Consider the following 21,829-nt stretch of genomic DNA (forward strand, 5'->3'; position numbering starts at 1 on the left):
TGATGTTAAGCGAATCCAATTTCCCCATAAGAACGAATGTAAATGGAAGGGGTGGGGGTTAGGTTCCAGGGATTTTTTTTTTCGCCAGACAAAAGACATTATATACATATACAGTATAAGTTTTAAACAAGTTCTCATCAGAGGATTGTCTGGGGACCTGCTCATGTGTTCCCTGAGCTTTTCCTAAAGCAACCATGTTGATATCAGGTGGGATATTTCCCAGGGAATTCCTTGTTGCTAAATGATGAACTAGCACTCGGCTGCGCCCTGAAGGGTTAATACGTTGTTCTTACTGTAGCCTCACGCTACCAGGCAGCACTGAGGGAGGAGACACAATAGACGCAGGGCAGCGGCTGGAACCACTCCTGGGGGAAACTGAATGTGATGATGAACCCACGCTATCCCTCTGGAGTGCACCACTCCCTTCTCCAGATGCCGCATGCACGGCTGCACAGGTGCCAACTTTCCAAAGTACCGGGGGCAGGGGCGGGGGTGGTCAACCTCCAGCTCTGCCTCCGACCAGCCCCCACTCCACCCCCTCCCCCGAGCGCATCATCGCGCCTCCCTCCTTTTCCCCCCAGAGCCACCTGAATGCTGTAAAACAGCTGATTGCTGTGGGCAGGAAGCGCAGGGAGGGAGGAGGGAGTTGCTGATCTGTGGGGCGGGAGGCACTGTTGGGGTAGAGGGGAGCTGATAGAAGGGCTGCCAGCCCACCCTGGTTCCAAGCCCCCACGGTCAAAAAACTTTATAAGGAAACGTCGCGCAACTTTAAATGAGTATGTTCTCTAATAGGTCAGGGACAAAACAATGTTAACCGGGACGACATTAAGTGAGGAGTTATTGTATTAATACAGAACTTTTTTCCCCCCACAGAAAATACATTCTGCCCCCGATGTTCTGCAGTTCCGCTTTTTGCCCACCAGAGATCGCTGTAGTGCCAGAACAGCCGGCTGCGTTCATGCTGGTTGCCGTTCTGGCACCACAGCGGCCTCTGGTGGGCGAAAGGCTAAACTGCAGCAGTTCTTGGGCAGAAAAGTATTTTCGGGTGGGGGAGAGGGGGGAATCTACAGGAGATATGAATTCTGCACATCCGCAGATGCGCAGAATTCCCACAGGAGTAGAACTTATAGCTCGTCTTCTCAACTTGGGCATTTGTCTTGAGAGTTAGAAAGACAAAATGTTCACAGAACACCTCCATCTTCTGGCACGACATTGTGACGCTAGACAAGTTTATTTTATTTTGTCTCCATGCTCCTAAAATGAAGAGGAGTAGCCCAGTTGTAATGGATCACTGAGCACCAGGGGCTCACTTCAGAGAAGGAAAACTTGCAGACAGGTAAGTAACTTTTATCTTTGTCAAAACTCCAACAGTTCTTGTGTTTTCTTTCTTCTCTTTGCTGTTCCCCGTTCTTTCCCTTTGACCCTAGCACTGGGACTGACTCTAGTCTGAATTCTCTCTGTATCCTAGCAGGTGAAGAGATGCTGAGTGAGAATGAAGAGGAGAATCTCCAGTAGGGAACCCCTAAGCAAGTGGAGCTGCATGGGACGTTATCGGGAAGATCTAAATGGAACATTTCCTGAAGCGTTGACCACGGAAAATCTTGTGAGAGTCATTGCAGGTCAGAGAGACAGCAGAGAAACCAATTGTGGAAGAAAGTAATTAAATCCCTTATTTGTGAGAAAAGGTGCAAAGATCTCAAGGAAACCACAGCCCAGCAGAGAATCCACACACAAGAGAGAAAAAACACACGCACAACGCACGGCAAAAACGTCAGTTTGCGATTGCACTTTATTAGACACCAGAAAACCTACACAAGAGAGAAACTCTATAAATGCGTTGAGTGTGGAAAAAGATTTAATGACAAGTCGCACCTTATTGGACATCAAAGAATTCACACAGGAGAGACCCTATAACTGCATTGACTGGGAGTTAGTTTAGAGACAGAAGCACGCTTTATTACGCATCAGAGAACCCCCACACAGGAGAGAAACCCTACAAATGAATTTACGGTGAGGAACATTTTTTCAGCACTCACATCTTATTTCACATCACAGAATCCACACAGGAGAGAAACCATATAAATGCCAGGTCTGTGGGAAAAATTTCAATCGGAGGTCAAACCTAGTTTGATATCAGAGAGTCCAAACAGGAGAGAAGCCCTATAAATACCTTGATTGTGGGAAAAATTTTATTGACAACTCCCAACTTATTACACATCAAAGTGCCCACATGGGTGAGAGACCCTATAAATGCTTTGACTGTGGGAAACGGTTCCTTCAGAGTGCACATCTTATTGCGCATCAGCGAACCCATACGGGAGAAATGCCCTATAAATGCCCCGACTGCGGGAAAAGCTTCAATCGAAGTTCAAACCTGGAGAGACACCAGATAGTCCACATACGAGAAAAACCACATAAATGCCTCGACTCTGGGGAAAAGTTTAGTGATAAGTCACAACTTACTACACATCACAGAAGCCACTCAGAAGCGAAACCCTACGTATGCAAGGACTGTGGGAACAGTTTCATTCAGAGCTCAGATCTTATTGTGCATCAGAGAGTTCATACGGGAGAAACACCCTATAAATGCCCCGACTGTGGGAAAAACTTCACTCGAAGTTCCAACCTTACTAGACATCAGAGAACCCACACAGGGGAAAAAACCCATAAATGCCTGGACTGTGGGAAAAGTTTCATTCAGAGCTCAGATGTTATTGTTCATCAGAGAAGCCATACAGGAGAAACACCCTTTAAATGCTCTGACTGTGGAAGATACTTCAGTCGGAGTTCCAACCTTGCTAGACATCGGAGAATCCACACGGGGGAAAGACCCCATACGTGCCTGGACTGTGGGAATAGTTTCATTCAGAGCTCAGATCTTCTTGTGCATCAGAAAATCCACCTGAGAGGAAAAACACCATAAAAGCCTCCACTTGTGAGCAAAAGTTTAGTAACAAGTCACATCTTACCACACACTGGAGAACCCATGTTGGAGAAAGCCCTTATGAATCCCTGGACTGTGGGAAAAATTTCCGTCAGAGTTCAGTTCACATTTCACATTAACCACATGGCAGAGCAACTGTATACATACTCCAAATGTGTGAAATGTTTCATTCACAGCTCACAGCTTTGTATACATCAGCTAGTCCATGCAGGAGAGAGACCCTATAAATCAGTGGCTCTCGACCTTTCGAGACGACTGTACCCTTTTCCGGAGGCTGATTTGTCTTGCCTACCCCCAAGTTTCACCTCACTTAAAAATGACTCACTTACAAAATCAGACATCAAAATACAGAAGGGTCACAGCCGCTAGTACTGAAAGATGGCTTCCTTTCTCATTTTTACCCTATAATTATAAAACATCAACTGTAGATTGAGAAACACTGATACAGATGCACAGGCGACTAGTAACTACTGAGGGTGGGGGCACAATGGCAGCCCCCCCCCTTGCCACCACCGCCACAGTCAACCCCCTCTTGACCACAGGGCCCCTCCGACCACAGCACCCTGGGCGGTCACCCATGTCTCCCACCCTTAAGGGCGGCCTTCTAGGGCCAGCATTATGGAAAATGGCACTCCAGGGGAACTGGTATTTTGGTGTTCTGGCCCCCGCTGCCTCCCCCAGCCCCTCCACCATCACCCCTGGCCCCTGATGCTTCCCCCAGCCCTCCCGTACTCTCTGGCTTCTGCTACCTCCCTCCAACCTTCCCATCACCCCGGCTCCCGCTGCCTCCCCCAGACCGCTACCCATCCCCCCCAGTCCCTGCTTCCTCCTCCAGCCCATCACCCATCCCCCCAGCCCCTGCTGTCTCCCCTGTCCTCCCGCCCACCACTCCTGGCCCCTCATGCCTCCCCTACCCATCCCCCCCAGCCCTCGCTGCCTCCCCCGCCCCCATCCCCCTCTTCCGGCCCACCACCCATCGCCCTGGCCCCTGCTGCCTCCCCTGTCCTCCCACCCATCCCCCCTGGCCTTTGATGCCTCCTCTACCCATCCTGGCTCTCACTGCCTCCCCCAGCCCTCCACCCATCCCACCGATCCCTGCTTCCTCCTCCGTCCCACCACCCATCCCCCCATTTCCCTGGCCCCCCGCTGCCTCCCCTGGTCCCCCAGGTTCCTATTGCCTCCCCCTCCCCCCCCCACCCATCACCCCTGGCCCCCGCTGCCTCCCCATCCCACCCCCAGCTCGCCTGGGCCACATTGACCCCTCGAGCGCCCTTCTGCACACCCCAGGCAGGCTACCAGAGCAGGTAATGGTGGCTGCCGGCATGGAAGGGACGGATTCAGCCGGCTTCCCCACACCCCCAGTGCTGCCAGCCTGGTCTCGCTTCCCTGCTCTGGGCGCCACCCAGGCACGTCCCTCTCAGCCTACCGCCCACCCTGGCATAAATCTGGGGGGGGGGGCATGTGACCCAGCATGACCCCCCCCCAACACATCAGCTATGGGTATAGCATATAGAGCAGTGTCAACAAGTCATTGTCTGTATGAAACTTCAGTGTGTCCTGACTTCACTAGTGCTTCTCATGTACCTGTTGTGAAACTAGGCAACTCTCTGGATGAGTTCACATACCCCCTTGAAGACCTCTGCGGTCCCCCAGCGAACCACGGCAGTAAATGCCTTGATGGCAGGAAAAGTTTCAATCACAGCTCACACTCTATTAAAGACCACACTGAGAGAGAATTTGAGTGACAGGGAAGCTTCAACAGGGCTCTGACTATATCAAGTGTGAACAAATGAACACAGGGAAGAGACCTCTTAGATCTTCTTAGCAGGCAGTATGGCGCTAACACCACCTGGGACGGTGTAGGCTCCTCCTGCACGCTGGAAGGACAGTCTCCCCGTGCCTTGATTAGGGCGGGCCATAGTAAAAAAAACCCCAAACCATCCATATCCTAATTCCGAAATCAGAGGCATTTGACTACCTAGCATCCAACTGCCTGGCTCAGGGCACAGCGTCTTTCTCGAATTCTCTTCCCTTTTCTGCCAGCGGTAGAAGGGAACTCTGTTGCTGGAGCCATAAGCAGCAATGTGCTGGGCTGAAACACACCTTGCTGAGCAGGGCCCTGGGGCGGGAGCTTTTCATTTCTGTCTTTGGAATAATTAAAGTAGACTTCAGTTTCTTAACCGTCCAGAATCTTTTGTCTAGTATAATGACTAACAAACGGCCTTTGGTGGACTCGGAGGCTGACTAGGAAGCCTCTTTCAGGTGTTAATTCCCCAACCCTGAGCGCTGCAGATTCCAGAGCTTTTCAGACCCTTCCAGGAGTCTGTGACGGAAAAATCCTTGTGTACAGGGGAAATCTTTTTCTGGCCGGCATTTCTGTTCACCTGTCTCTTGCAGAGGCAGACAGTCACTCTGCTGCATGTTTTTTTAAAAGCCGGTAGAGCAGTCGTGGAGAGAAACAGTGACCAGTTTTGCAAAATGCTCTGACATGGGCTGATATACAGTGCTGTGTCAAAGCTAGGTATTGACAAAATCAAGCGTGAGGTGCCCAGTACGTGGGGTGTCACGCAAGCATTAAAAACCCACACAATGTGTTGTTAAAGTTACACACACCATCCAGGCCGGGTGGGCTGAGGGAATGCAGGGAGGTCACCCAAAGCATCTTAGACGTGCCTCGTCATACGCTCTCGGACTTCCCCTAGAGTCGAAACTCACTGTGCGCCTCTTGCTGAGCTCAGTTTAAATCGGGCGAGATCCCACCGGAGTCACTTGGGCCCCATTCCCCTCACTCAACCCCGTGTAAATCCGGAGTGACCCTCCTTCGTGTCACATGGGGTTGATTCTCATCTGCCCCAGTGTAAATCAGGAGTAACTTTGGTGTCACGTAGGCTGATTGCCCTCTCTCTCAGCCTGGTACAAATCCAGAGTCAACCCATGGCAGTGCCTGGAACGGTCTACAGCAGTGTGAAGCACTTGTAGGGAGAATCAGATGCTGACTTCTGAACATAAGAATGGCCATACTAGGTCAGATCAAAGGTCCATCTAGCCCAGTATCCTGTCCTCTGACAGTGGCCAATGGCAGATGCCCCAAAGGGAATGAACAGAACAGGTAATGATCAAGTGATCCATCCTCTGTCACCCAATCCCAGCTTCTGGCAAACAAGAGGCTAGGGACACCATCCCTGCCCTTTCTGCTGCTGCTTGTCTAACCCACGCCCACTCAGTAGGGCACTTTGTCCCCCCTTTATTGGTGGCTGGGCCATATGGAGAGGCTGATGAGCACTGGATGATAGCCTTAAGGTACATCGACACTGGAAAAAGAGAAACTCCGGCAGCAAGTGTCAGCCCAGGTTCACTGATTTGGGATCACGCTACAGGGCTGAAAATACCAGTGTATATGTTCCTGCTCAGGCTGGTCTGAGACTCAGCCCTCTTACAGCGGGAATGTCTACACTGCTATTTTCTGCCCCGTAGCCTGAGTCAGTAGACCTGGGCTCAGAGACTCACCGCCACGGGGTTTTCTTTGCAGTGTAGATAGATCCTGTGGGGGTACGTTTACATGGCAATGTAAGTCTGGGCTCATGTTCGTGCCCAACCCCCCCGCTCGCCTTCCGTCTAGACACAAATTTGTCTGACTCAGGCCGGTAAGCCCTCGGGACCTGGGCCCAAGGACCTGAAAAGGGTGTGTGGAGGGGTGTTTGAGTCCAAGTCCTGTTGGAACTTGGGGTTCACACTGCATCATTTTGCAGCATGGACTTAGCTGGGGCCCAGGTCTTCAGAGTCATGCTCGGAGAGTCCACCCGTGCTCTCCCACAATCCCCTGGGCTGCTTGGTGTTTGGCCCTGGTGTCGGGTGTCCCCTTCGCCCCACCGTGTACCCGGTCTCCACTGAGCTGGGGGGGGGCCAGGGGGAGCGTGTGTGCGCTGGCGCCTCTGGGTGCGGAGGGGGTGCTGCTGTGTTCAGGCTCTTGAATGGTCTGCTTAAAGAGACAGAGCACTGACACACTCACTCCGGCACACTCAGATTCCTCCCAACACACACACACACGCATGCGCCCTCTGTCACACACACACTCCCTCCTACATGCACAAACACACATGCGTACTGTTGCACACACACACACACACACACACTGTCTCCCACACACACACTCCCCAACACACACACACTCTCACACACACTCTCAATCCCTCATACATACACTCCCTCTCTCACACACACACACACATACACAAACACACACACACACTCTCTCTCTCTCAGACACTCCTCCAACCACACATACTCTCCCTCACACAGTCCCCCCAGCACACACTCTCTCACACACACACATTATTATTGTTTCTTCTTGGTACTTCCTGTCAGAATGTGCACGGCACATATATTCTCTGTAATTTTATCCTTTCAAAGTTCGTTAAGGATCACAGTGCTGTTCTTTTAGTTTTTTGACTGGTTTGTGCATTTCATAATTTTATTTCTGTCTTTCGCTTCAGATTAATTCTTTGAGTAGTGAGTTCTAAAATGCCTAACCTGTCCCGGCTGGAGTAATTCTCATTAGTACTTTTATCACCGTATTGTGCTTTGTCTCATATTCTCTTGCTCCTGGTAAAGGATACCCTTTGCTCAGACTCCCAGGTACACAGCACTTCAGCCGTTTCCCCTGGAACCTGGGAGGTTTTCCCTTCTGGAGCATGAATGTTCAGGAGAACTCATGGACTTCCTGCTCAAATCTAGAAATTGCCCACAAAACTGGGCTTTTCTAGCGATTCAGATAATTGGATCCTCATGGTGCTCTTGACAGGACAAGAATCCTATTTTGTCTCACAACCAGGGAGATATAGGATCTCTTTCTAGGCAGGTTCTTGATTGGGTCAGAGTGCTAGCTTAGGTCATTTCCTTTGCAGAACAGCACAAATGCTTCATTCAGGTAATTTTGCTATATATCCCTGATCTTCAATGTATTCTCTTTCCTGACACTGGAAAGAGATGTGGTGGTGTTTGTCTGAAATGCATTTGGACAAAGAGTTCTGCGCTCTCTCTCTTGGTTTTTCGTCATATCTTGGGGGAAGGAAGAAAAGAAAAAGAAACCCTCAAATAAGAGCTGTTTTTCCTGTTGGCTCAATTTTATTCACGTTTTAAGTTTCCCTCTTGTTTGTGGAGATTGGTTTTAGTATTGGCTGCTTTCCTGCTGTAATGGATCGTAGATCACCAGGTACCTAAGAAGAAGAAAGGTAAAAATTATCTACCCATCCATTGTTTTCCCTTCTCTGAAGTGGGCTCTGGTGCTCAATGGGAGACGCCACATACATTTTGTATTAAATTCCAGTTGAAGGGGATATATCTCTGTGACGATGCTGCCCGTGGGAGCCAGCTGAGGTCACTCAATTAGGGTGAACTGCAAACAGAACGAGGCAAACAAACCCCAAACGCTGGTGGATATTCCAATACCTAGATTTACCAAGCCAGCACAAAACAGCTCCTCTAGTACCTCACTGGTTACTCAGAAGTCCAAATAATGCAGTTCCCTTAAAGTACGCAGCCTCAGGCCTCCATCCAGACACACATGTCAAACATATGATGATAAATTCTGAAAATCTTATTTCATCATATAAAAGAAAAGGTTCTCCTGACCCCAAAGGACCAAGCCCCAGACCCAGGTCAAATAATATCTTAGATCTTACCCCAAATACACGCTTACAGTCAATTCTTATTAACTAAACTAAAATTTATTAAAAAAGAAAAGAGAGAGCTTGTTGGTTAGAAGATCAATATACATACAGACTTGTGTTCAATTCTTGAGGTTCAGATACATAGCAGACATGAGTTTGTAGTGGCCAAAAGTCCTTTTAGAAATAGTCCAGAGGTTACAGTCCAATGTCCATGTTCAGGGTGACTCCACTCAATAACTGGGGATCTCAATCCTTATGGCTTAAGGTTTCCCCCTCTTGAAACCAAAAGCAGATCTGTCACCTTTCAATGAGATATTATATTACACTCATAACGTCACAATCTCAAACCTTCTTTATTTGCCCTATGAAGCCCTCCAACAGAGAGATGGAGAAAACTTAGGATTCCCACCCATTGGGAATCTTGCTTTCCTGTAAACCTTCATTTCCATTTTTTGTATACCAAATGAATAAGTAGGAAAAGTGTCCTGCCTGGAGATGGCTAACCTTCTGTAAAGTTTATTCATCAGAACTTATAGCTTGTCTTCTCAACTTGGGCAGTTGTCTTGAGAGCTAGAGAGGCAAAATGGTCACAGAACACCTCCATCTTCTGGCACAACATTGGGATCCTAGAAAAATTTATTTTATTTGATCCCCATGTTCCTAAGATGAAGTGGAGTAACCCAATTGTAATGGGTCACTGAGAACCAGGGGCTCACTTCAGAGAAGGAAAACTTACAGATGGGTAACTAAACTTTCTCTTTCTCAAAACCCCAACAGTTCTTGTGTTTTCTTTCTCCTCTTTGCTATTCCCCTTTGTTTTCTTTGACTCTAGCACTGGGACTGACTCTAGTCTGAATTCTCTCTATATCCTAGCAGGTGAAGAGATGCTGAGTGAGAATGAAGAGGAGAATCTCTAGTAGGGAACCCCTAAGCAAGTGGAGCTGCATGGGACGTTATCAGGAAGATCTAAATGGAATGTTTCCTGGAGCGTTGATCAGGGAAAATCACGTAAGAGTCATTGCAGGTCAGAGAGACAGCAGAGAAACCAATTGTGGAAGGAAGTAATTAAATCCCTTATTTGTGAGAAGAGGTGCAACGATCTCAAGGAAACCACAGCCCAGCAGAGAATCCACACAAAAGAGAGAAAAAAAAACACGCACAACACGCAGCAAAAGCTTCAGTTCAGTATGGAAAAAGATTTAATGACAACTTGCACCTTATGGGACATCAAAGAATTCACACAGGAGAGACCCTATAAATGCATTGACTCTGGGAGTTAGTTTAGTGGCAGAAGCAAACCTTATTATGCATCAGAGAACCCACACACAGGAGAGAAGCCCTACAAATGACTTTACTGTGAGACACTTTTTTTCAGAGCTCACATCTTATTTCACATCACCGAATCCACACAGGAGATAGACCATATAGGCTTGTGGGAAAAATTTCAATCGGAGGTCAAACCTAGTTTGATATCAGAGAGTCCAATATAGGAGAGACTCACTATAAATGCACTGAGTGTGGAAAGGAATTTAGTGGTAAGTCATGCCTTATGGGACATCAGAGAACCCACATAGGAGATAAACCCTATAAATACCTTGATAGTGGGAAAAGCTATAGTGACAACTCACAACTTATTACACATCAAAGCACACACATGGGTGAGAGTCCCTATAAATGCCTTGACTGTGGGAAAAAATTCCTTCAAAGTTACAATCTTCTCGTGCACCAGCGAATCCATACAGGAGAAACGCCCTATAAATGCCCTGACTGCGGGAAAGGCTTCAATCGAAGTGCAAACCTTATGAGACACCAGAGAATCCATATAGGAGAAAAAGTGCCTACCAGCCTCAACTCTGGGGAAAAAGTTAGTGATAAGTCACAACTTACTACACATCACAGAAGCCACTCAGAAGTGAAACCCTACGTATGCAAGGACTGTGGGAACAGTTTCATTCAGAGCTCAGATCTTATTGTGCATCAGAGAGTTCATACGGGAGAAACACCCTATAAATGCCCCGACTGTGGGAAAAACTTCACTCGAAGTTCAACGCTTACTAGACATCAGAGAACCCACAGGGGGGAAAAAACCCATAAATGCCTGGACTGTGGGAAAAGTTTCATTCAGAGCTCAGATCTAATTGTGCATCAGAGAAGCCATACAGGAGAAACACCCTATAAATGCCTCGACTGTGGGAAAAACTTCACTCGGAGTTCCAACCTTACTAGACATCAGAGAATCCACACAGGCGAAAAACCCCATACGTGCCTGGAGTGTGGAAAAAGTTTCATTCAGAGTTCAGATCTTATTGTGCATCAGAGAATCCACAAGAGAGGGAAAAAAACATAAAAGCCTCCCCTTGTGAGCAAAGTTTAGTAACAAGTCACATCTTACCACACACTGGAGAACCCATGTTGGAGAAAGCCCTTATGAATCCCTGGACTATGGGAAAAGTTTCTGTCAGAGTTCAGTTCATATTTCACATTAAAGGATCCATATGGCAGAGCGACTGTATACATACTCCGAATGTGTGAAATGTTTCATTCACAGCTCACAGCTTTGTATACATCAGCTAGTCCATGCAGGAGAGACACCCTATAAATCAGTGGTTCTTAACCTTTCCAGACAACTATACCCCTTTCAGGAGCCTGATTTGTCTTGCATACCCCAAGTTTCACCTCACTTAAAAACGACTTGCTTACAAAATCGGACATAAAAGCACATCCTCTCCCAACCCCCCGCCCCCCGCTTCCATCTATACACAAATTTGCCTGACTCAGGCCAGTAAGCCCTTGGGACCCATGCCCTAGGACCCAAAAAGTGGGGGTGGGTGGCTCTGAGCCCAGTCCTATTGGAACTCATGGTTCACACTGCATCATTTTGCAGTGTGGACTTAACTGGGGCCCAGGTCTTCAGACTCGTGTTCTGAGAGTCCACTAGTGCTATCCCACAATCCCATGGGCTGCTTGGCATTTGACCCTGCCATTGTGTTCTCACCCCTGAGCTGCAGACAGAGAGATCCGTCTTCTGCGTTAGCTACGGCCACCAGTAAGAAGAAGGCCTTAGCCCAGTGCGCTGGTCATGGGACCACCGTCAGATTCTGATCAATCTGCGATGTGAGGCGAGCCAGACATTTGACGTCAGTTGGAGCACCGGAAATGACCCAGTGTACCAGAAAATAGTGGGCAACCTGGCAGAGTTGGGGATTAAACAGACCCATGACCAGCGCAGGGAGCCAGGGCCCGCTTTAGGGGTGGGTGGGTGGACTGGGCACTGTGCTTAAGGGGGGTGCCGTGCTGGTCCCACCCAGCTGACCTGCCGGCAGCAAGCGGGCTTAGAGGCAGCCAGGTAGGTGCAGCTGCGCAAGGAGAGGGCAGACAGACGGAGCTGCAGCGGGGGGCATTTGGACCAGCCTGGTAACTCCTCCGACGCCGGGGTGCCCCATCTCCCCCGCTGCCCTGCTCCACTGGGTCTGCAGCCACCACTGCTCCTGCCACCCCCACTCCCACCCCCATGGAGCCACCCCAGCCAAGCTCGGGATCTGGAGCCTGCCTCCTGTCTGCTGTACAGAGTGGGGGTGGGGCTGCGGGACTCTGATCTCACGGTGTCCCCCTCCCCACACCTGCGTACCCAGGCTCTGCTGAGCTGGGGTCACGGGGAGCATGTATCTGCTGGTGACTCTGGGTGCATGCTCTGCTTTCACTCCGGCACACTCACACTTCCCCAATACACACGCACACACTGTCTCACAGACACACAGTCTCTCAGACACTCCCCCAGCACACACGCTCTCTCTCACTCCCCCAACACTCTCTCGCACACACACACACGCATATTAGTGTTGTTATTGTTGGTACTTCAAGGCACATATATTCTTTGTAATTTTATTCTTTCCAAGTTCGTTAAGGGTCACAGTGCTGTTATTTTAGTTTTTCAACTGGTCTACGCATTTCATCATTTTATTTCTCTCTTATGCTTACATTTAATTCTTTGAGGAGTGAGTTCTAAAATGCCTAACTTGTCCTGGCTGGAGTAATTATTGTTATTACTTTTATTACCATAGTGTGCTTTGTCCTTCATTATTTAAAGTGGTCCAATCAAATAATAGTATCCTCCTAGAATGTAAATTTAACTTGTAGTCACCTTAGCAATGCCAGTTCAAAAAAAATTAGCTACACACATAACTGTAGACACTGTGCAGATGCAGGTCACTTATTTTCAAATGGTATTTTTAGTTATACCTGTAAAATAACTTCGAATTAGTAGGACAATAAATGCAGTTCCAAGTCTGATATGAATAGCCATGATGGAGTCAAATGTTCGTGAGTCACGTATGTGATTGTGATTGGTAAACATAAACGCCAAAATAATTAGAAAAATAAATTCCTGTTCTTAATAAAGGAGAAAAAAAAACCTTACTCACGTATGTTAAAATTAAGTAAATAAGTGTTTAGTGGAGTATATAACAATTGACTAAAATAGAGTAGATAATGGCTGTAACACAGTGTGTTTGTCAGAGAAAGTAAGCAGATTTTAAGCAGATTTTATTTATTTTTATTTCTCTCTCCTAAAGATAGTCTGCAAAGTATCACACGTGTTTCTGATCCCTGTGTTAAAGCTCCAGAACTGATCCCTCAAGGTTTGGGATTGGGAATATCTTGCTGTATTGTCTCCTGGTTGTTCTAAACTTCCATATAAACTTGTGGCTTTAAGTGGTGTCCGTATACATTTTATTTTCTTTCTTTATATAGGACTTAGATACAGTGCTCCTGTCAGCTAATGCCTAAGTTATTATCAGCAAAAAATCTAGTTTTCTGGTTAAAGTTGCACCCCCCACCAAAGTCTGAAACGGCACCCCGGGGGAGCCAGGCGTGGCCAGAGAGCTGCAAGGTGGCCATGGGCTCCAGCAACATGCAGCCCCCGTGTGCCAGCGCGGAACCCGCCTTGAGCTGCAGGTTGAGCACTAGGCACCAGAAGCCACAGCAGCAGGGCGGAAGTAAGGGTGGCTATATACCATGCCATGTTTACTTCTGGGCTGCTCCCAGGTGCCCGCTTCCTCCGGGCCCCAGGGGTGCTCAACCCCTCCCCCGATCTGCCCCAGGCCCCACCCCCACCCACCCAGTTTCCCCAAGCCCTCACCCCGCCTCTGTCCACCCAGTTCCGCCCCCCCTCCCCTGAGCGCGCCCCATCCCCGCTCCTCTCCCCTCCCCCCAGGGCCTGCTGCCCGCCGCGGAACAGCTGATTGCGGGAGGCGCTGGGAGGGAGGGGGAGGAGTTGATCGGCGGGGCCGCCGGCGGGCGGGAGGCGCTGGGGGGAGGGAGGGAGGTGGCTGTCCAGAGTCGGCGCCTATGGCACTGCTGTGGCCTTCAGAGCTGGGCGCCCGACCAGCACTGGCCACCCAGCCAGTGCTTAATTTGTGCTGGGGGTGAGCCCCGGCACCTCTTTCGATACAAATTAGGCACGGCGGGGGAGGCAGCGGGGCCTGGTGTTTACGGTGGGGTGGGGACCTGGGGGGGCCTGTGACAGTGGGGGTGAATGGGGGGGAGCTGTGGGCGCCAAGGAAGATCGGAGGGGGGAACCCGCCGGGGTCTGGTGCCCACGGGAGCCAGGGCGCCAAATTACAAGTTTGCCCAGGGCACCATTTACCCTCAGGCCGGCCCCGCAGGGAGCAGGGTAAACAGCTCCAGAGCCAATACTGGAAAGCCAGGGATGAGAACCGCACCTTTGGGAATTCTCCATCCCCCTGCCGCTTTTTCCAGGCACGGCACTGAGCCCTGAGCGCCCAGCCTGTTCAGCCGGGATGGCCACCTTCTTACCTCCGAATTTAGGATAACGTCAGTGGGGAGCCAGCAGCCGCCGGAGGAGGTTAGTGCGGCCACTCCCGTGCTCGCCCCAGGAGCGCCAGAAGCTCCCTAGAAGTGGGGGAGCCACCGGCGCACGAACCGGGGCCCCGCCACCCACTCTGCCCCTTCCCTGAGGCTCCACCCCCACTCCACCTCTTCCCCGAGGCCATGCCCCCTACTCTCCCCGCTCCCCCCTCCCCGTCGTTAGCCCTTAAGGCTGGTAAAAAGTGATGAAGCCTAAAAGTGTGTGACCTTGGTGGACTGCAGAGGGGGAGTACAATTTCAGGGGCCCTGAAACTGTGACAATGGGTAAGTCCATTTCACCTTTCTCAATCTCCCTAACAGTTACTGTGTCATCTTTTTCCTCTTTGCTGTTCCCCTTTCATCCTGGCTTGGGGAATGACCCCTGTCCAGATTCTCTCTCTATCCCAGCAGGTGAAAGGAAGGTGAGTGAGAATGAAGAGGAGAATTCCCAGCAGGAAAGTCCTGAATAAATGGAACTCTATGGGATAGTATCAGGAAGATATGAATGTAACGTTTCCTGCAGTGTTGACCAGGGAAGATCCTGTGAGAGTCAGGGCAGCATGTCTGAGAGAAATCAGCTTTGGAAGGAAATGATTAAATCCATTAATTGTGGAGAAGGATGCACAGACCCCAAGGAAACCACAGACCAGCAGAGAATCCACACACAAGAGAGAAAAAACACATGCACAAAGTGTGGGAAAAGCTTCAGTTTGAGATTGCAGCTATTTAGACACCAGAAAACCCACACAAGTGAGACACCCTATAAATGCCTTGAGTGTGGAAAAAGATTTAGTGACAACTCACACCTTATTGGACAGCAAAGAATTCACACAGGAGACAGACCTTATAAATGCATTGACTCTGGGAAAAAGTTTAATGGCAAAGCACACTTTAATACAGATCAGAGAATCCATACAAGGGGGAAGCCCTATAAATGCCTTTACTGTGGGAAAACTTTTTTTCAGAGCTCAGATCTTATTGTGCATCAGCGAATCCATACAGGAGAAACACCTTATAAATGCCCCGACTGTGGAAAAAACTTCAATCATAGTTCAAACCTGACTAGACAGCAGAGAATCCACGTGGGAGAAAAACCTCATAAATGCCTCAACTGGGGGAAAATGTTTAGTGATAAAGCACAATTTAATACATATCGGAGAAACCATACTGGAAAGAGACCCTTGAAATGCCCTGACCATGGTAGAAATTTTAATGGTAAAGTACACCTTACTGCCCATCAGGGAACCCATACAAGAGAGAAGCCCTATAAATGCCTTTGCTGTGGGAAAACTTTTTTCAGAGCTCAGATCTTATTTCACATCACAGAATCCACATGGGAGAGAAACCATATAAATGCCAGGACTGTGGGAATTTCAATCGTAGGTCAAACCTAATTCGACATCAGATAATCCATATAGGAGAAACACCTTATAAATGCTCTGAGTGTGGAAAAGAATTTATTGAAAAGTCACGACTTATGGGACATCAGAGAATCCACATAGGGGATAAACCCTATAAATGCCTTGAGTGTGAGAAAAGTTTTAGTGACAACTCACACCTTCTTGCACATCACAGAACTCACACAGGAGAGAAACCATATAAATGCTTTGACTGTGGGAAAAGTTTCATTCAGAGCTCAAATCTTATTGTGCATCACTGAATCCATTCAGGAGAAACACCCTATAAATGCCCCGACTGCGGGAAAAACTTCAATCGGCATTCAAACCTGACTAGACACCAGAGAATCCACATGGGAGAAATCGCCATAAATGCCTCAACTGTGGGAAAAAGGTGAGTGGCAAATCACTACTTCATACATATCAGAGAACCCACACTGGAAATCGCTCCTGTAAATGGCTGGATTGTGGGAAGAGTTTCACTCAGAGTTCAGTTCTTACTTCACAGCAAGGATCCACGGCGAATGCAGAGATGCTTTGAATGTGGGAAATGTTTCATTCAGAGCTCACAACTTTTTACACGTCACAGCCCCTCTTCCCTGCTGCAGCCCTGGCTGCTCAGCTGAGTGGCCCTTCTGCCTCTGAGGGTTGACTAGAGAAGGAAAACTGGTTGGGGTTGGTAGCTGGCACGTTTCCTCCTGACCTTGACCAAGCCTCCACCACTTCTAGTCTAGATCAACCCTGAGCATCTCAGTTATACAGTGGTCCCCAACCCCAGAAAATCAGAGTCATGAGAGCTGGAGATGAAAGTGTCGCAGACTTGGAGGGGAATTTGAATAAATCCCAAACACAGTGTGATCCTTCTGAGCTTAAATCCCTGGTTCCATCTATTGGTAAAGCTGCTTCTGGCCTTTTTCCTGTCCAGCTCAGAGAGTTTGTAGACAAGTGTTTGGTTTTTCCCCTTTCATTAGAATGATGTTAAAACTTCTGAAAATAACATCATCCTATAAGAAGACTCCAAAGGTTTAGACAGTTCAGAGGAGACCAAGTGTAAAGCTGTTCTCCTGAGTTTGAGTCAGAAGGAACATGCTCTGGGACGTCACTTTCCACGAAACTAACCGTATCATACAGCCCGGTCTGTATTGTGGGTTGTTCCCTCTTTGCTGAAGGCCTTTTGGTCACATAGAATCATAGAATGTAAGGCCAGAAGGGACCACTAGAATATCTAAGCTGACCTCCCATATATCACAGGACACCAACCCCACCCAGCATCCGCACACTGAGCCCTTCAATGGAAATGTAATAGTTCACGTCTTTGGATATTAATTTAGTTTTACGTGATGAAAAGCCGATTTATCGGGGACTTCACAAGACAAATGACCCTTTGTCAGAAGAGGCCATTTTTATTTTATTTGGCCTTTTCCCCCACCCACTGCCATGAGATATTTGTGGTGTTTGAACAATTCTCTTTCTAAATAACCACAATAAACAAATACCAATGGGCCAGTGTGAGAGTCGCAGTCTGAGAGGCAGAGGCTGAAATGGAGACGGAGGTTACTGCCTGATCCCTGCAATGAGGTGAGATCCGGTCAGGAGGCGGAAGAGTGTAGGAAGCGGAAGACGCAGACCTGGGAAACTGCAGGGTTTTCTCTTGAGAGCCAGACAGCTGAGAACTGTTAACTTGCTGCACTGGGGCCTGAAAGAGACAGGAACTAGCCTGCGAGTGTTGAGTGAAGCCATCCCTGAGTTCCACAACGCACAGTCAACCTGTGGAACTCTCTGCCAGAGGACGTTGTGAAGGCTAAGACTATAACAGGGTTCAAAAAAGAACTAGATAAATTCACGGAGGACAGGTCCATCAATGGCTATTAGCCAGGATGGGCAGGGATGGTGTCCCTAGCCTCTGTTTGCCAGAAGCTGGGAATGGGCGACAGGGGATGGATCACTTGATGATTCCCTCTTCTGTTCATTCCCTCTGGGGCACCTGGCATTGGCCACTGTGGGAAGACAGGCTACTGGGCTAGAAGGACCTTTGGTCTTTCCCAGTATGGCTGCTCTTATGTTCTTATGAATAGTAAAGAGCTACAGAAGGATCAGGCTGAAAGGACCAGGCTGACTATTATTATGAATCGTGTTCATTACAGCTTAAGGGCCCACTAAGAAAGGGTTTTCCTTGTGCTCGGCACTGTGCAAACAGAGGAGCAGATCATGGCCAAGAAGGAAGCCAGGCAGGGAACTCTTCCACAGACCTGTTCAGCCCTGAAGCCAGGCCGAATCCCATCACCACGGACAGGAGACAGCTCTCCTGTCGGCATAATAAATCCACCTCCGCGAGCAGCATAAGCTGGCATGCATTTTGGCCAGAAACTTCAGGTGTGCATTTCTTTTCTGCACTGTTTCCAATTTTTCAACATCCTTTTTAACGTGCAGCTACCAGAACTGTATTTGCTATCTCAGTATTGATCTCCCCAGTGCCATAGACAGCGGTAAAATGACCTCCCCACTCCTGTGTTTGTACACCCAAGGGTCACATTAGCCCTTGTTGCCCCAGCATCGCACTGGGAGCTCATGCTGAGTCGCTTGTCCATCATGACCCTTAAACCTTTCGCAGAGTCACTGCTTTTTCAAGGGTATTTAGGGGCCTCGAAATGCAATGCCTAGAAACACCCGTCTCCACCTAAAATCCTAGCGTAAACAAACCTTAAGGAGTGTTTTTTTAATTTTAGGCTGATATAATCCACTGCAGCCTTTGTCTTTGGCCTGAAGAAAGGGAGAAAAGCAGTGGGGAGAAGACATGGGATTTTAGTTGGAATGCTCTGGGTCTCTCTGCCCAGAAGCATGCAGGGCTCAGGTCTGACACAGTACAAAGCTCTTCACTTGGGGCTTGGCTACACTTGAAATGCTACAGCTGCAGCCTCCCTGCCAAATATCCCTCCCCCCCACACACACACCCTTCCCCTGCTGCACCCTCCTTTCACTTCCAGCCTCCCCCCTGCCAGCAGCGTCCTCTTTTGGGGAACCTGAAATATGGTAACCCTGTGTAAACCTCTGATAAGCAGGTGTCCCTATTGCCTAGTAGCCAGGTGGCTGGATAGGAACAGTGCAGGGAACCTGGAATTCACCCAGCAACAAAGTAAAGAGAAACTGTCTACATCAGGATCATGTGTTTACGTGGAGTAACCTCATTTTTGTATACAAATTGGACTCTGGGTGCTCTTCTAGTTGAATACTGTTGCTACTGTATTTTTCTGCTTCCCCTAGAACACTGTTTTGAACATTATACTGTGTAATCATTTCCTGTAGGGGGTGCAATTCCCTTCCGCCCCCAGCTTCCTTTCTGGGTACTAGACAAACCCATTGCCCGGCAGCCCCCTGCCCCAGCACTCGGGGCGGTTCTTGCACTGAAGCCTGTCAGTGGAGGGTGGAAAGGAGGAGCCCGCAGGATCCCTGCGAAGGGGAGAAGGGGGATTTCTATGGGGACCGGGGATTGCTGCCGAGGGTCCCCAAATCCGCGGGGGTGGCGGGTCCTGGCCTCCCAGGGAGCCTGCCCGGGCGCGTTTCTCAGTGACCAGGGCGGTGGGTGGGATTGGCCGGGCCGGTCTCTACAGGGCAGAGAGGAGGGATTTCGGGCCTGGGCCCCCCGGGCTGAGCGGGGTGTGGGGCGGGGCGGGGGGTCCTTAGCTGCTGCCCCCACAGGGCCCTGGTTCGTGCTGGGAGGGGGCGGGCTGCGCTCGCTCTGTCTCTGTTTATGTTCCTGGGTCAGATCCTCCATTGCGAGCCGGGGGCCGGGCCCAGCTGCTGCTGCTCCCCGGCGGGGTCTGTGCGGGGAGAGACCGGCACTAACCCCCCGCTCCGCCCCGGGCTCGGCCCGCACCAGCCCCCGAGCCGGAGCCCGCAGGTGATGGGGGGACCCGGGGGAAAGGGCCGGGGCCGGGCAGGACAGTGACTCTGCACAAGCGGCCCCGCAGCCCCAGCTCCCGCCGCCCCGGGAAGCTGCTCCCTGGCTGGGAAGCGCCTGGCGGAGGGACCGGAGCTGCGGCCCCAGCGGCGAGTCGCTGCCCGGGCTCTGCCCAGGATCTGCGCCCGGGGCCAGCGCGGGGGTTCGGGCAGGGGGGAGAGCGGCGGGGGGGGGCATGGGCGGGCCCCAGGGGGGTTCCCTGTTGTGTCCCTGGGGCTGGGTTGTCAGGGAGGGGAGGGGAGGGGAGAGAAATGAGACTGAAATGGAGTCGGGGGGGGGGGGATTATTGTAATCCCGTTACAAAACTCAGAGCTCCTCCCTCCCCTGAGACAGGCCCCTTCGTGCCCCAGCGGTGGGTGAATCTCCCCAGCCCTGAACGGCTGCTGGGGCCCTGTTTGCTCCATCAGAGACACCTGCTCTGAAAGGGGGCAGGATCCTGTTCTCCTGAACAGCCCCGAGTGTGACCCGCTCACACTGTCTCCTAATGCACGTGTGCCAGGCAGCCTGAATAACCTGCTCTTGGTGTCGTGTGTGTGTGTGGGGGGGTTACAGTGCGATCAATCTGCTCAGATTTTGTCTCTCTTCTACATACCTAGGCTTGGAAGGATGAGATTTTTGTCGTAAATGTCAGTTTCTCCCGATACACAGAAAAGGTGGGTGAAAAAATATTTCCATCAGAAATAATCGAAATGTACAGATAGGCAAAGGAATAAAATGCTGCTCAGGAATTTCTTACAGTTTGATGTAAAGATATTTACTTGGTGTATTTTGACATGTGATAATGACTGTGTGTGTTTAACATTTGTAAAGCTTAAATTCTCAATATCTACAGTTGTTAAATAATTGTTTGTCTGACCCACTCCATAAGTTCCCACAATGTAAATCAATAAAATTGAAAATAAATCCTTAAAACTAAACATTCATATTACCATTAAAATGATAAAAAATAATCAAATTCTGCCAATCCTGTACATAAATATAGCAATACAAAACATCCTGCTGTGTGACAGGAAACCCCTTCAGAGAGGGGAGCTTCAGGGGGCTGCTGGTGGGTTTGAGTTAGAAGGGCTGGAGCAGGAAATACACAGGGCCGGGGAGGTGGTGACAGGGAGGGACAAACCTGCTCTGACATGTTCAGTCTGTGGCATCCCTGGGGCTCTCGTGTGCCCAGTTTAGTTTCTGCTCAGGCTCTACCCCGGTCACTTAGGTTACGTCCACACAGCCACTGGGAGGTGGGATTCCCAGCCCGGGTAGATGTAGATGCACTAGTTCTGCTAGAGTTAGCGCCTAAATATACGGCCTCGATAGCGGCTTGGGCTAGTCACCTGAGTATGTTCAGAAGACGCCCCTTGGGAGCGGGGTGGAAATTCTCCCATTTCTGGAACTGGAAACAAACCCCCTGGACAGGGCTGGGAAAATGGACTGGACTCCCACTGCTGGAGTCTGAACCCACCAGGCAGAGGCTGATGTGGAATACGAAGGGGGCACCCAGCAGTGAGGCCCAGGGGAGAGGCCCCGTCCCCTTACCCCCAGCTGCTGGGAATGGGGAGGTTGTTGAGATTCCTGTCCCTGGACCCTGCTGAGGGGCTCCACCTCTTCTATCAGCCTCTGGCTAGTAGGTGTGTGATAAACGTGAAGGCCCCTGCCCTCCTCCACTGGCTGGGAGGGACAAGGAGCTCTCTCTTTCTCCCCTCCCTGAAGCCTCCTGGCTGCTCTGAGCAGGGTGAGGGTTGGATTCTGCTACCCTTTCTCCCCCCTCCCACCAAGAGCTTCCATTTTATCATCCCTCCTCCCCCATGAATAGTGGGATTGTGGCTGGGGCAGCAGGTGCTGAGTGGGGGACTCTTGTTGTTTCAGGGGCCGGTGACCTTCGAGGAGGTGGCTGTGTATTTCACCCAGGGCCGGGGGCTCTGCTGGATCCCAGTCAGAGAGCCCTCTACAGGGACGTCATGCAGGAGAATTACAAGATGGTGACCTCGCTGGGTAAGGGATTCCC

The 21,829-nt window shown here is 49.9% G+C and overlaps 1 protein-coding gene and 2 pseudogenes across 1 annotated transcript in view; all 3 read left to right on the top strand.

The window, feature by feature from the left end:
• Positions 1–1,584: 1,584 nt before the first annotated feature.
• LOC141998052 (uncharacterized) lies at positions 1,585–13,240 on the top strand (annotated as a pseudogene).
• Positions 13,241–14,855: 1,615 nt separating this feature from the next.
• On the top strand, positions 14,856–16,416 carry LOC141998053 (uncharacterized; annotated as a pseudogene).
• Positions 16,417–20,147: 3,731 nt separating this feature from the next.
• Positions 20,148–21,829, top strand: part of LOC141998593 (uncharacterized) — a 37,645-nt gene continuing 35,963 nt past the window's right edge. Inside the window, 2 exon segments of the mRNA XM_074971463.1 lie at positions 20,148–20,486; positions 21,691–21,816. Coding sequence (XP_074827564.1) covers positions 21,783–21,816 — 34 coding nt within the window. The 5' untranslated portion in view covers positions 20,148–20,486; positions 21,691–21,782.

This window comes from Natator depressus, chromosome 14 (assembly GCF_965152275.1).
Source record: "Natator depressus isolate rNatDep1 chromosome 14, rNatDep2.hap1, whole genome shotgun sequence".
Taxonomy (NCBI): Eukaryota; Metazoa; Chordata; order Testudines; family Cheloniidae; genus Natator; species Natator depressus.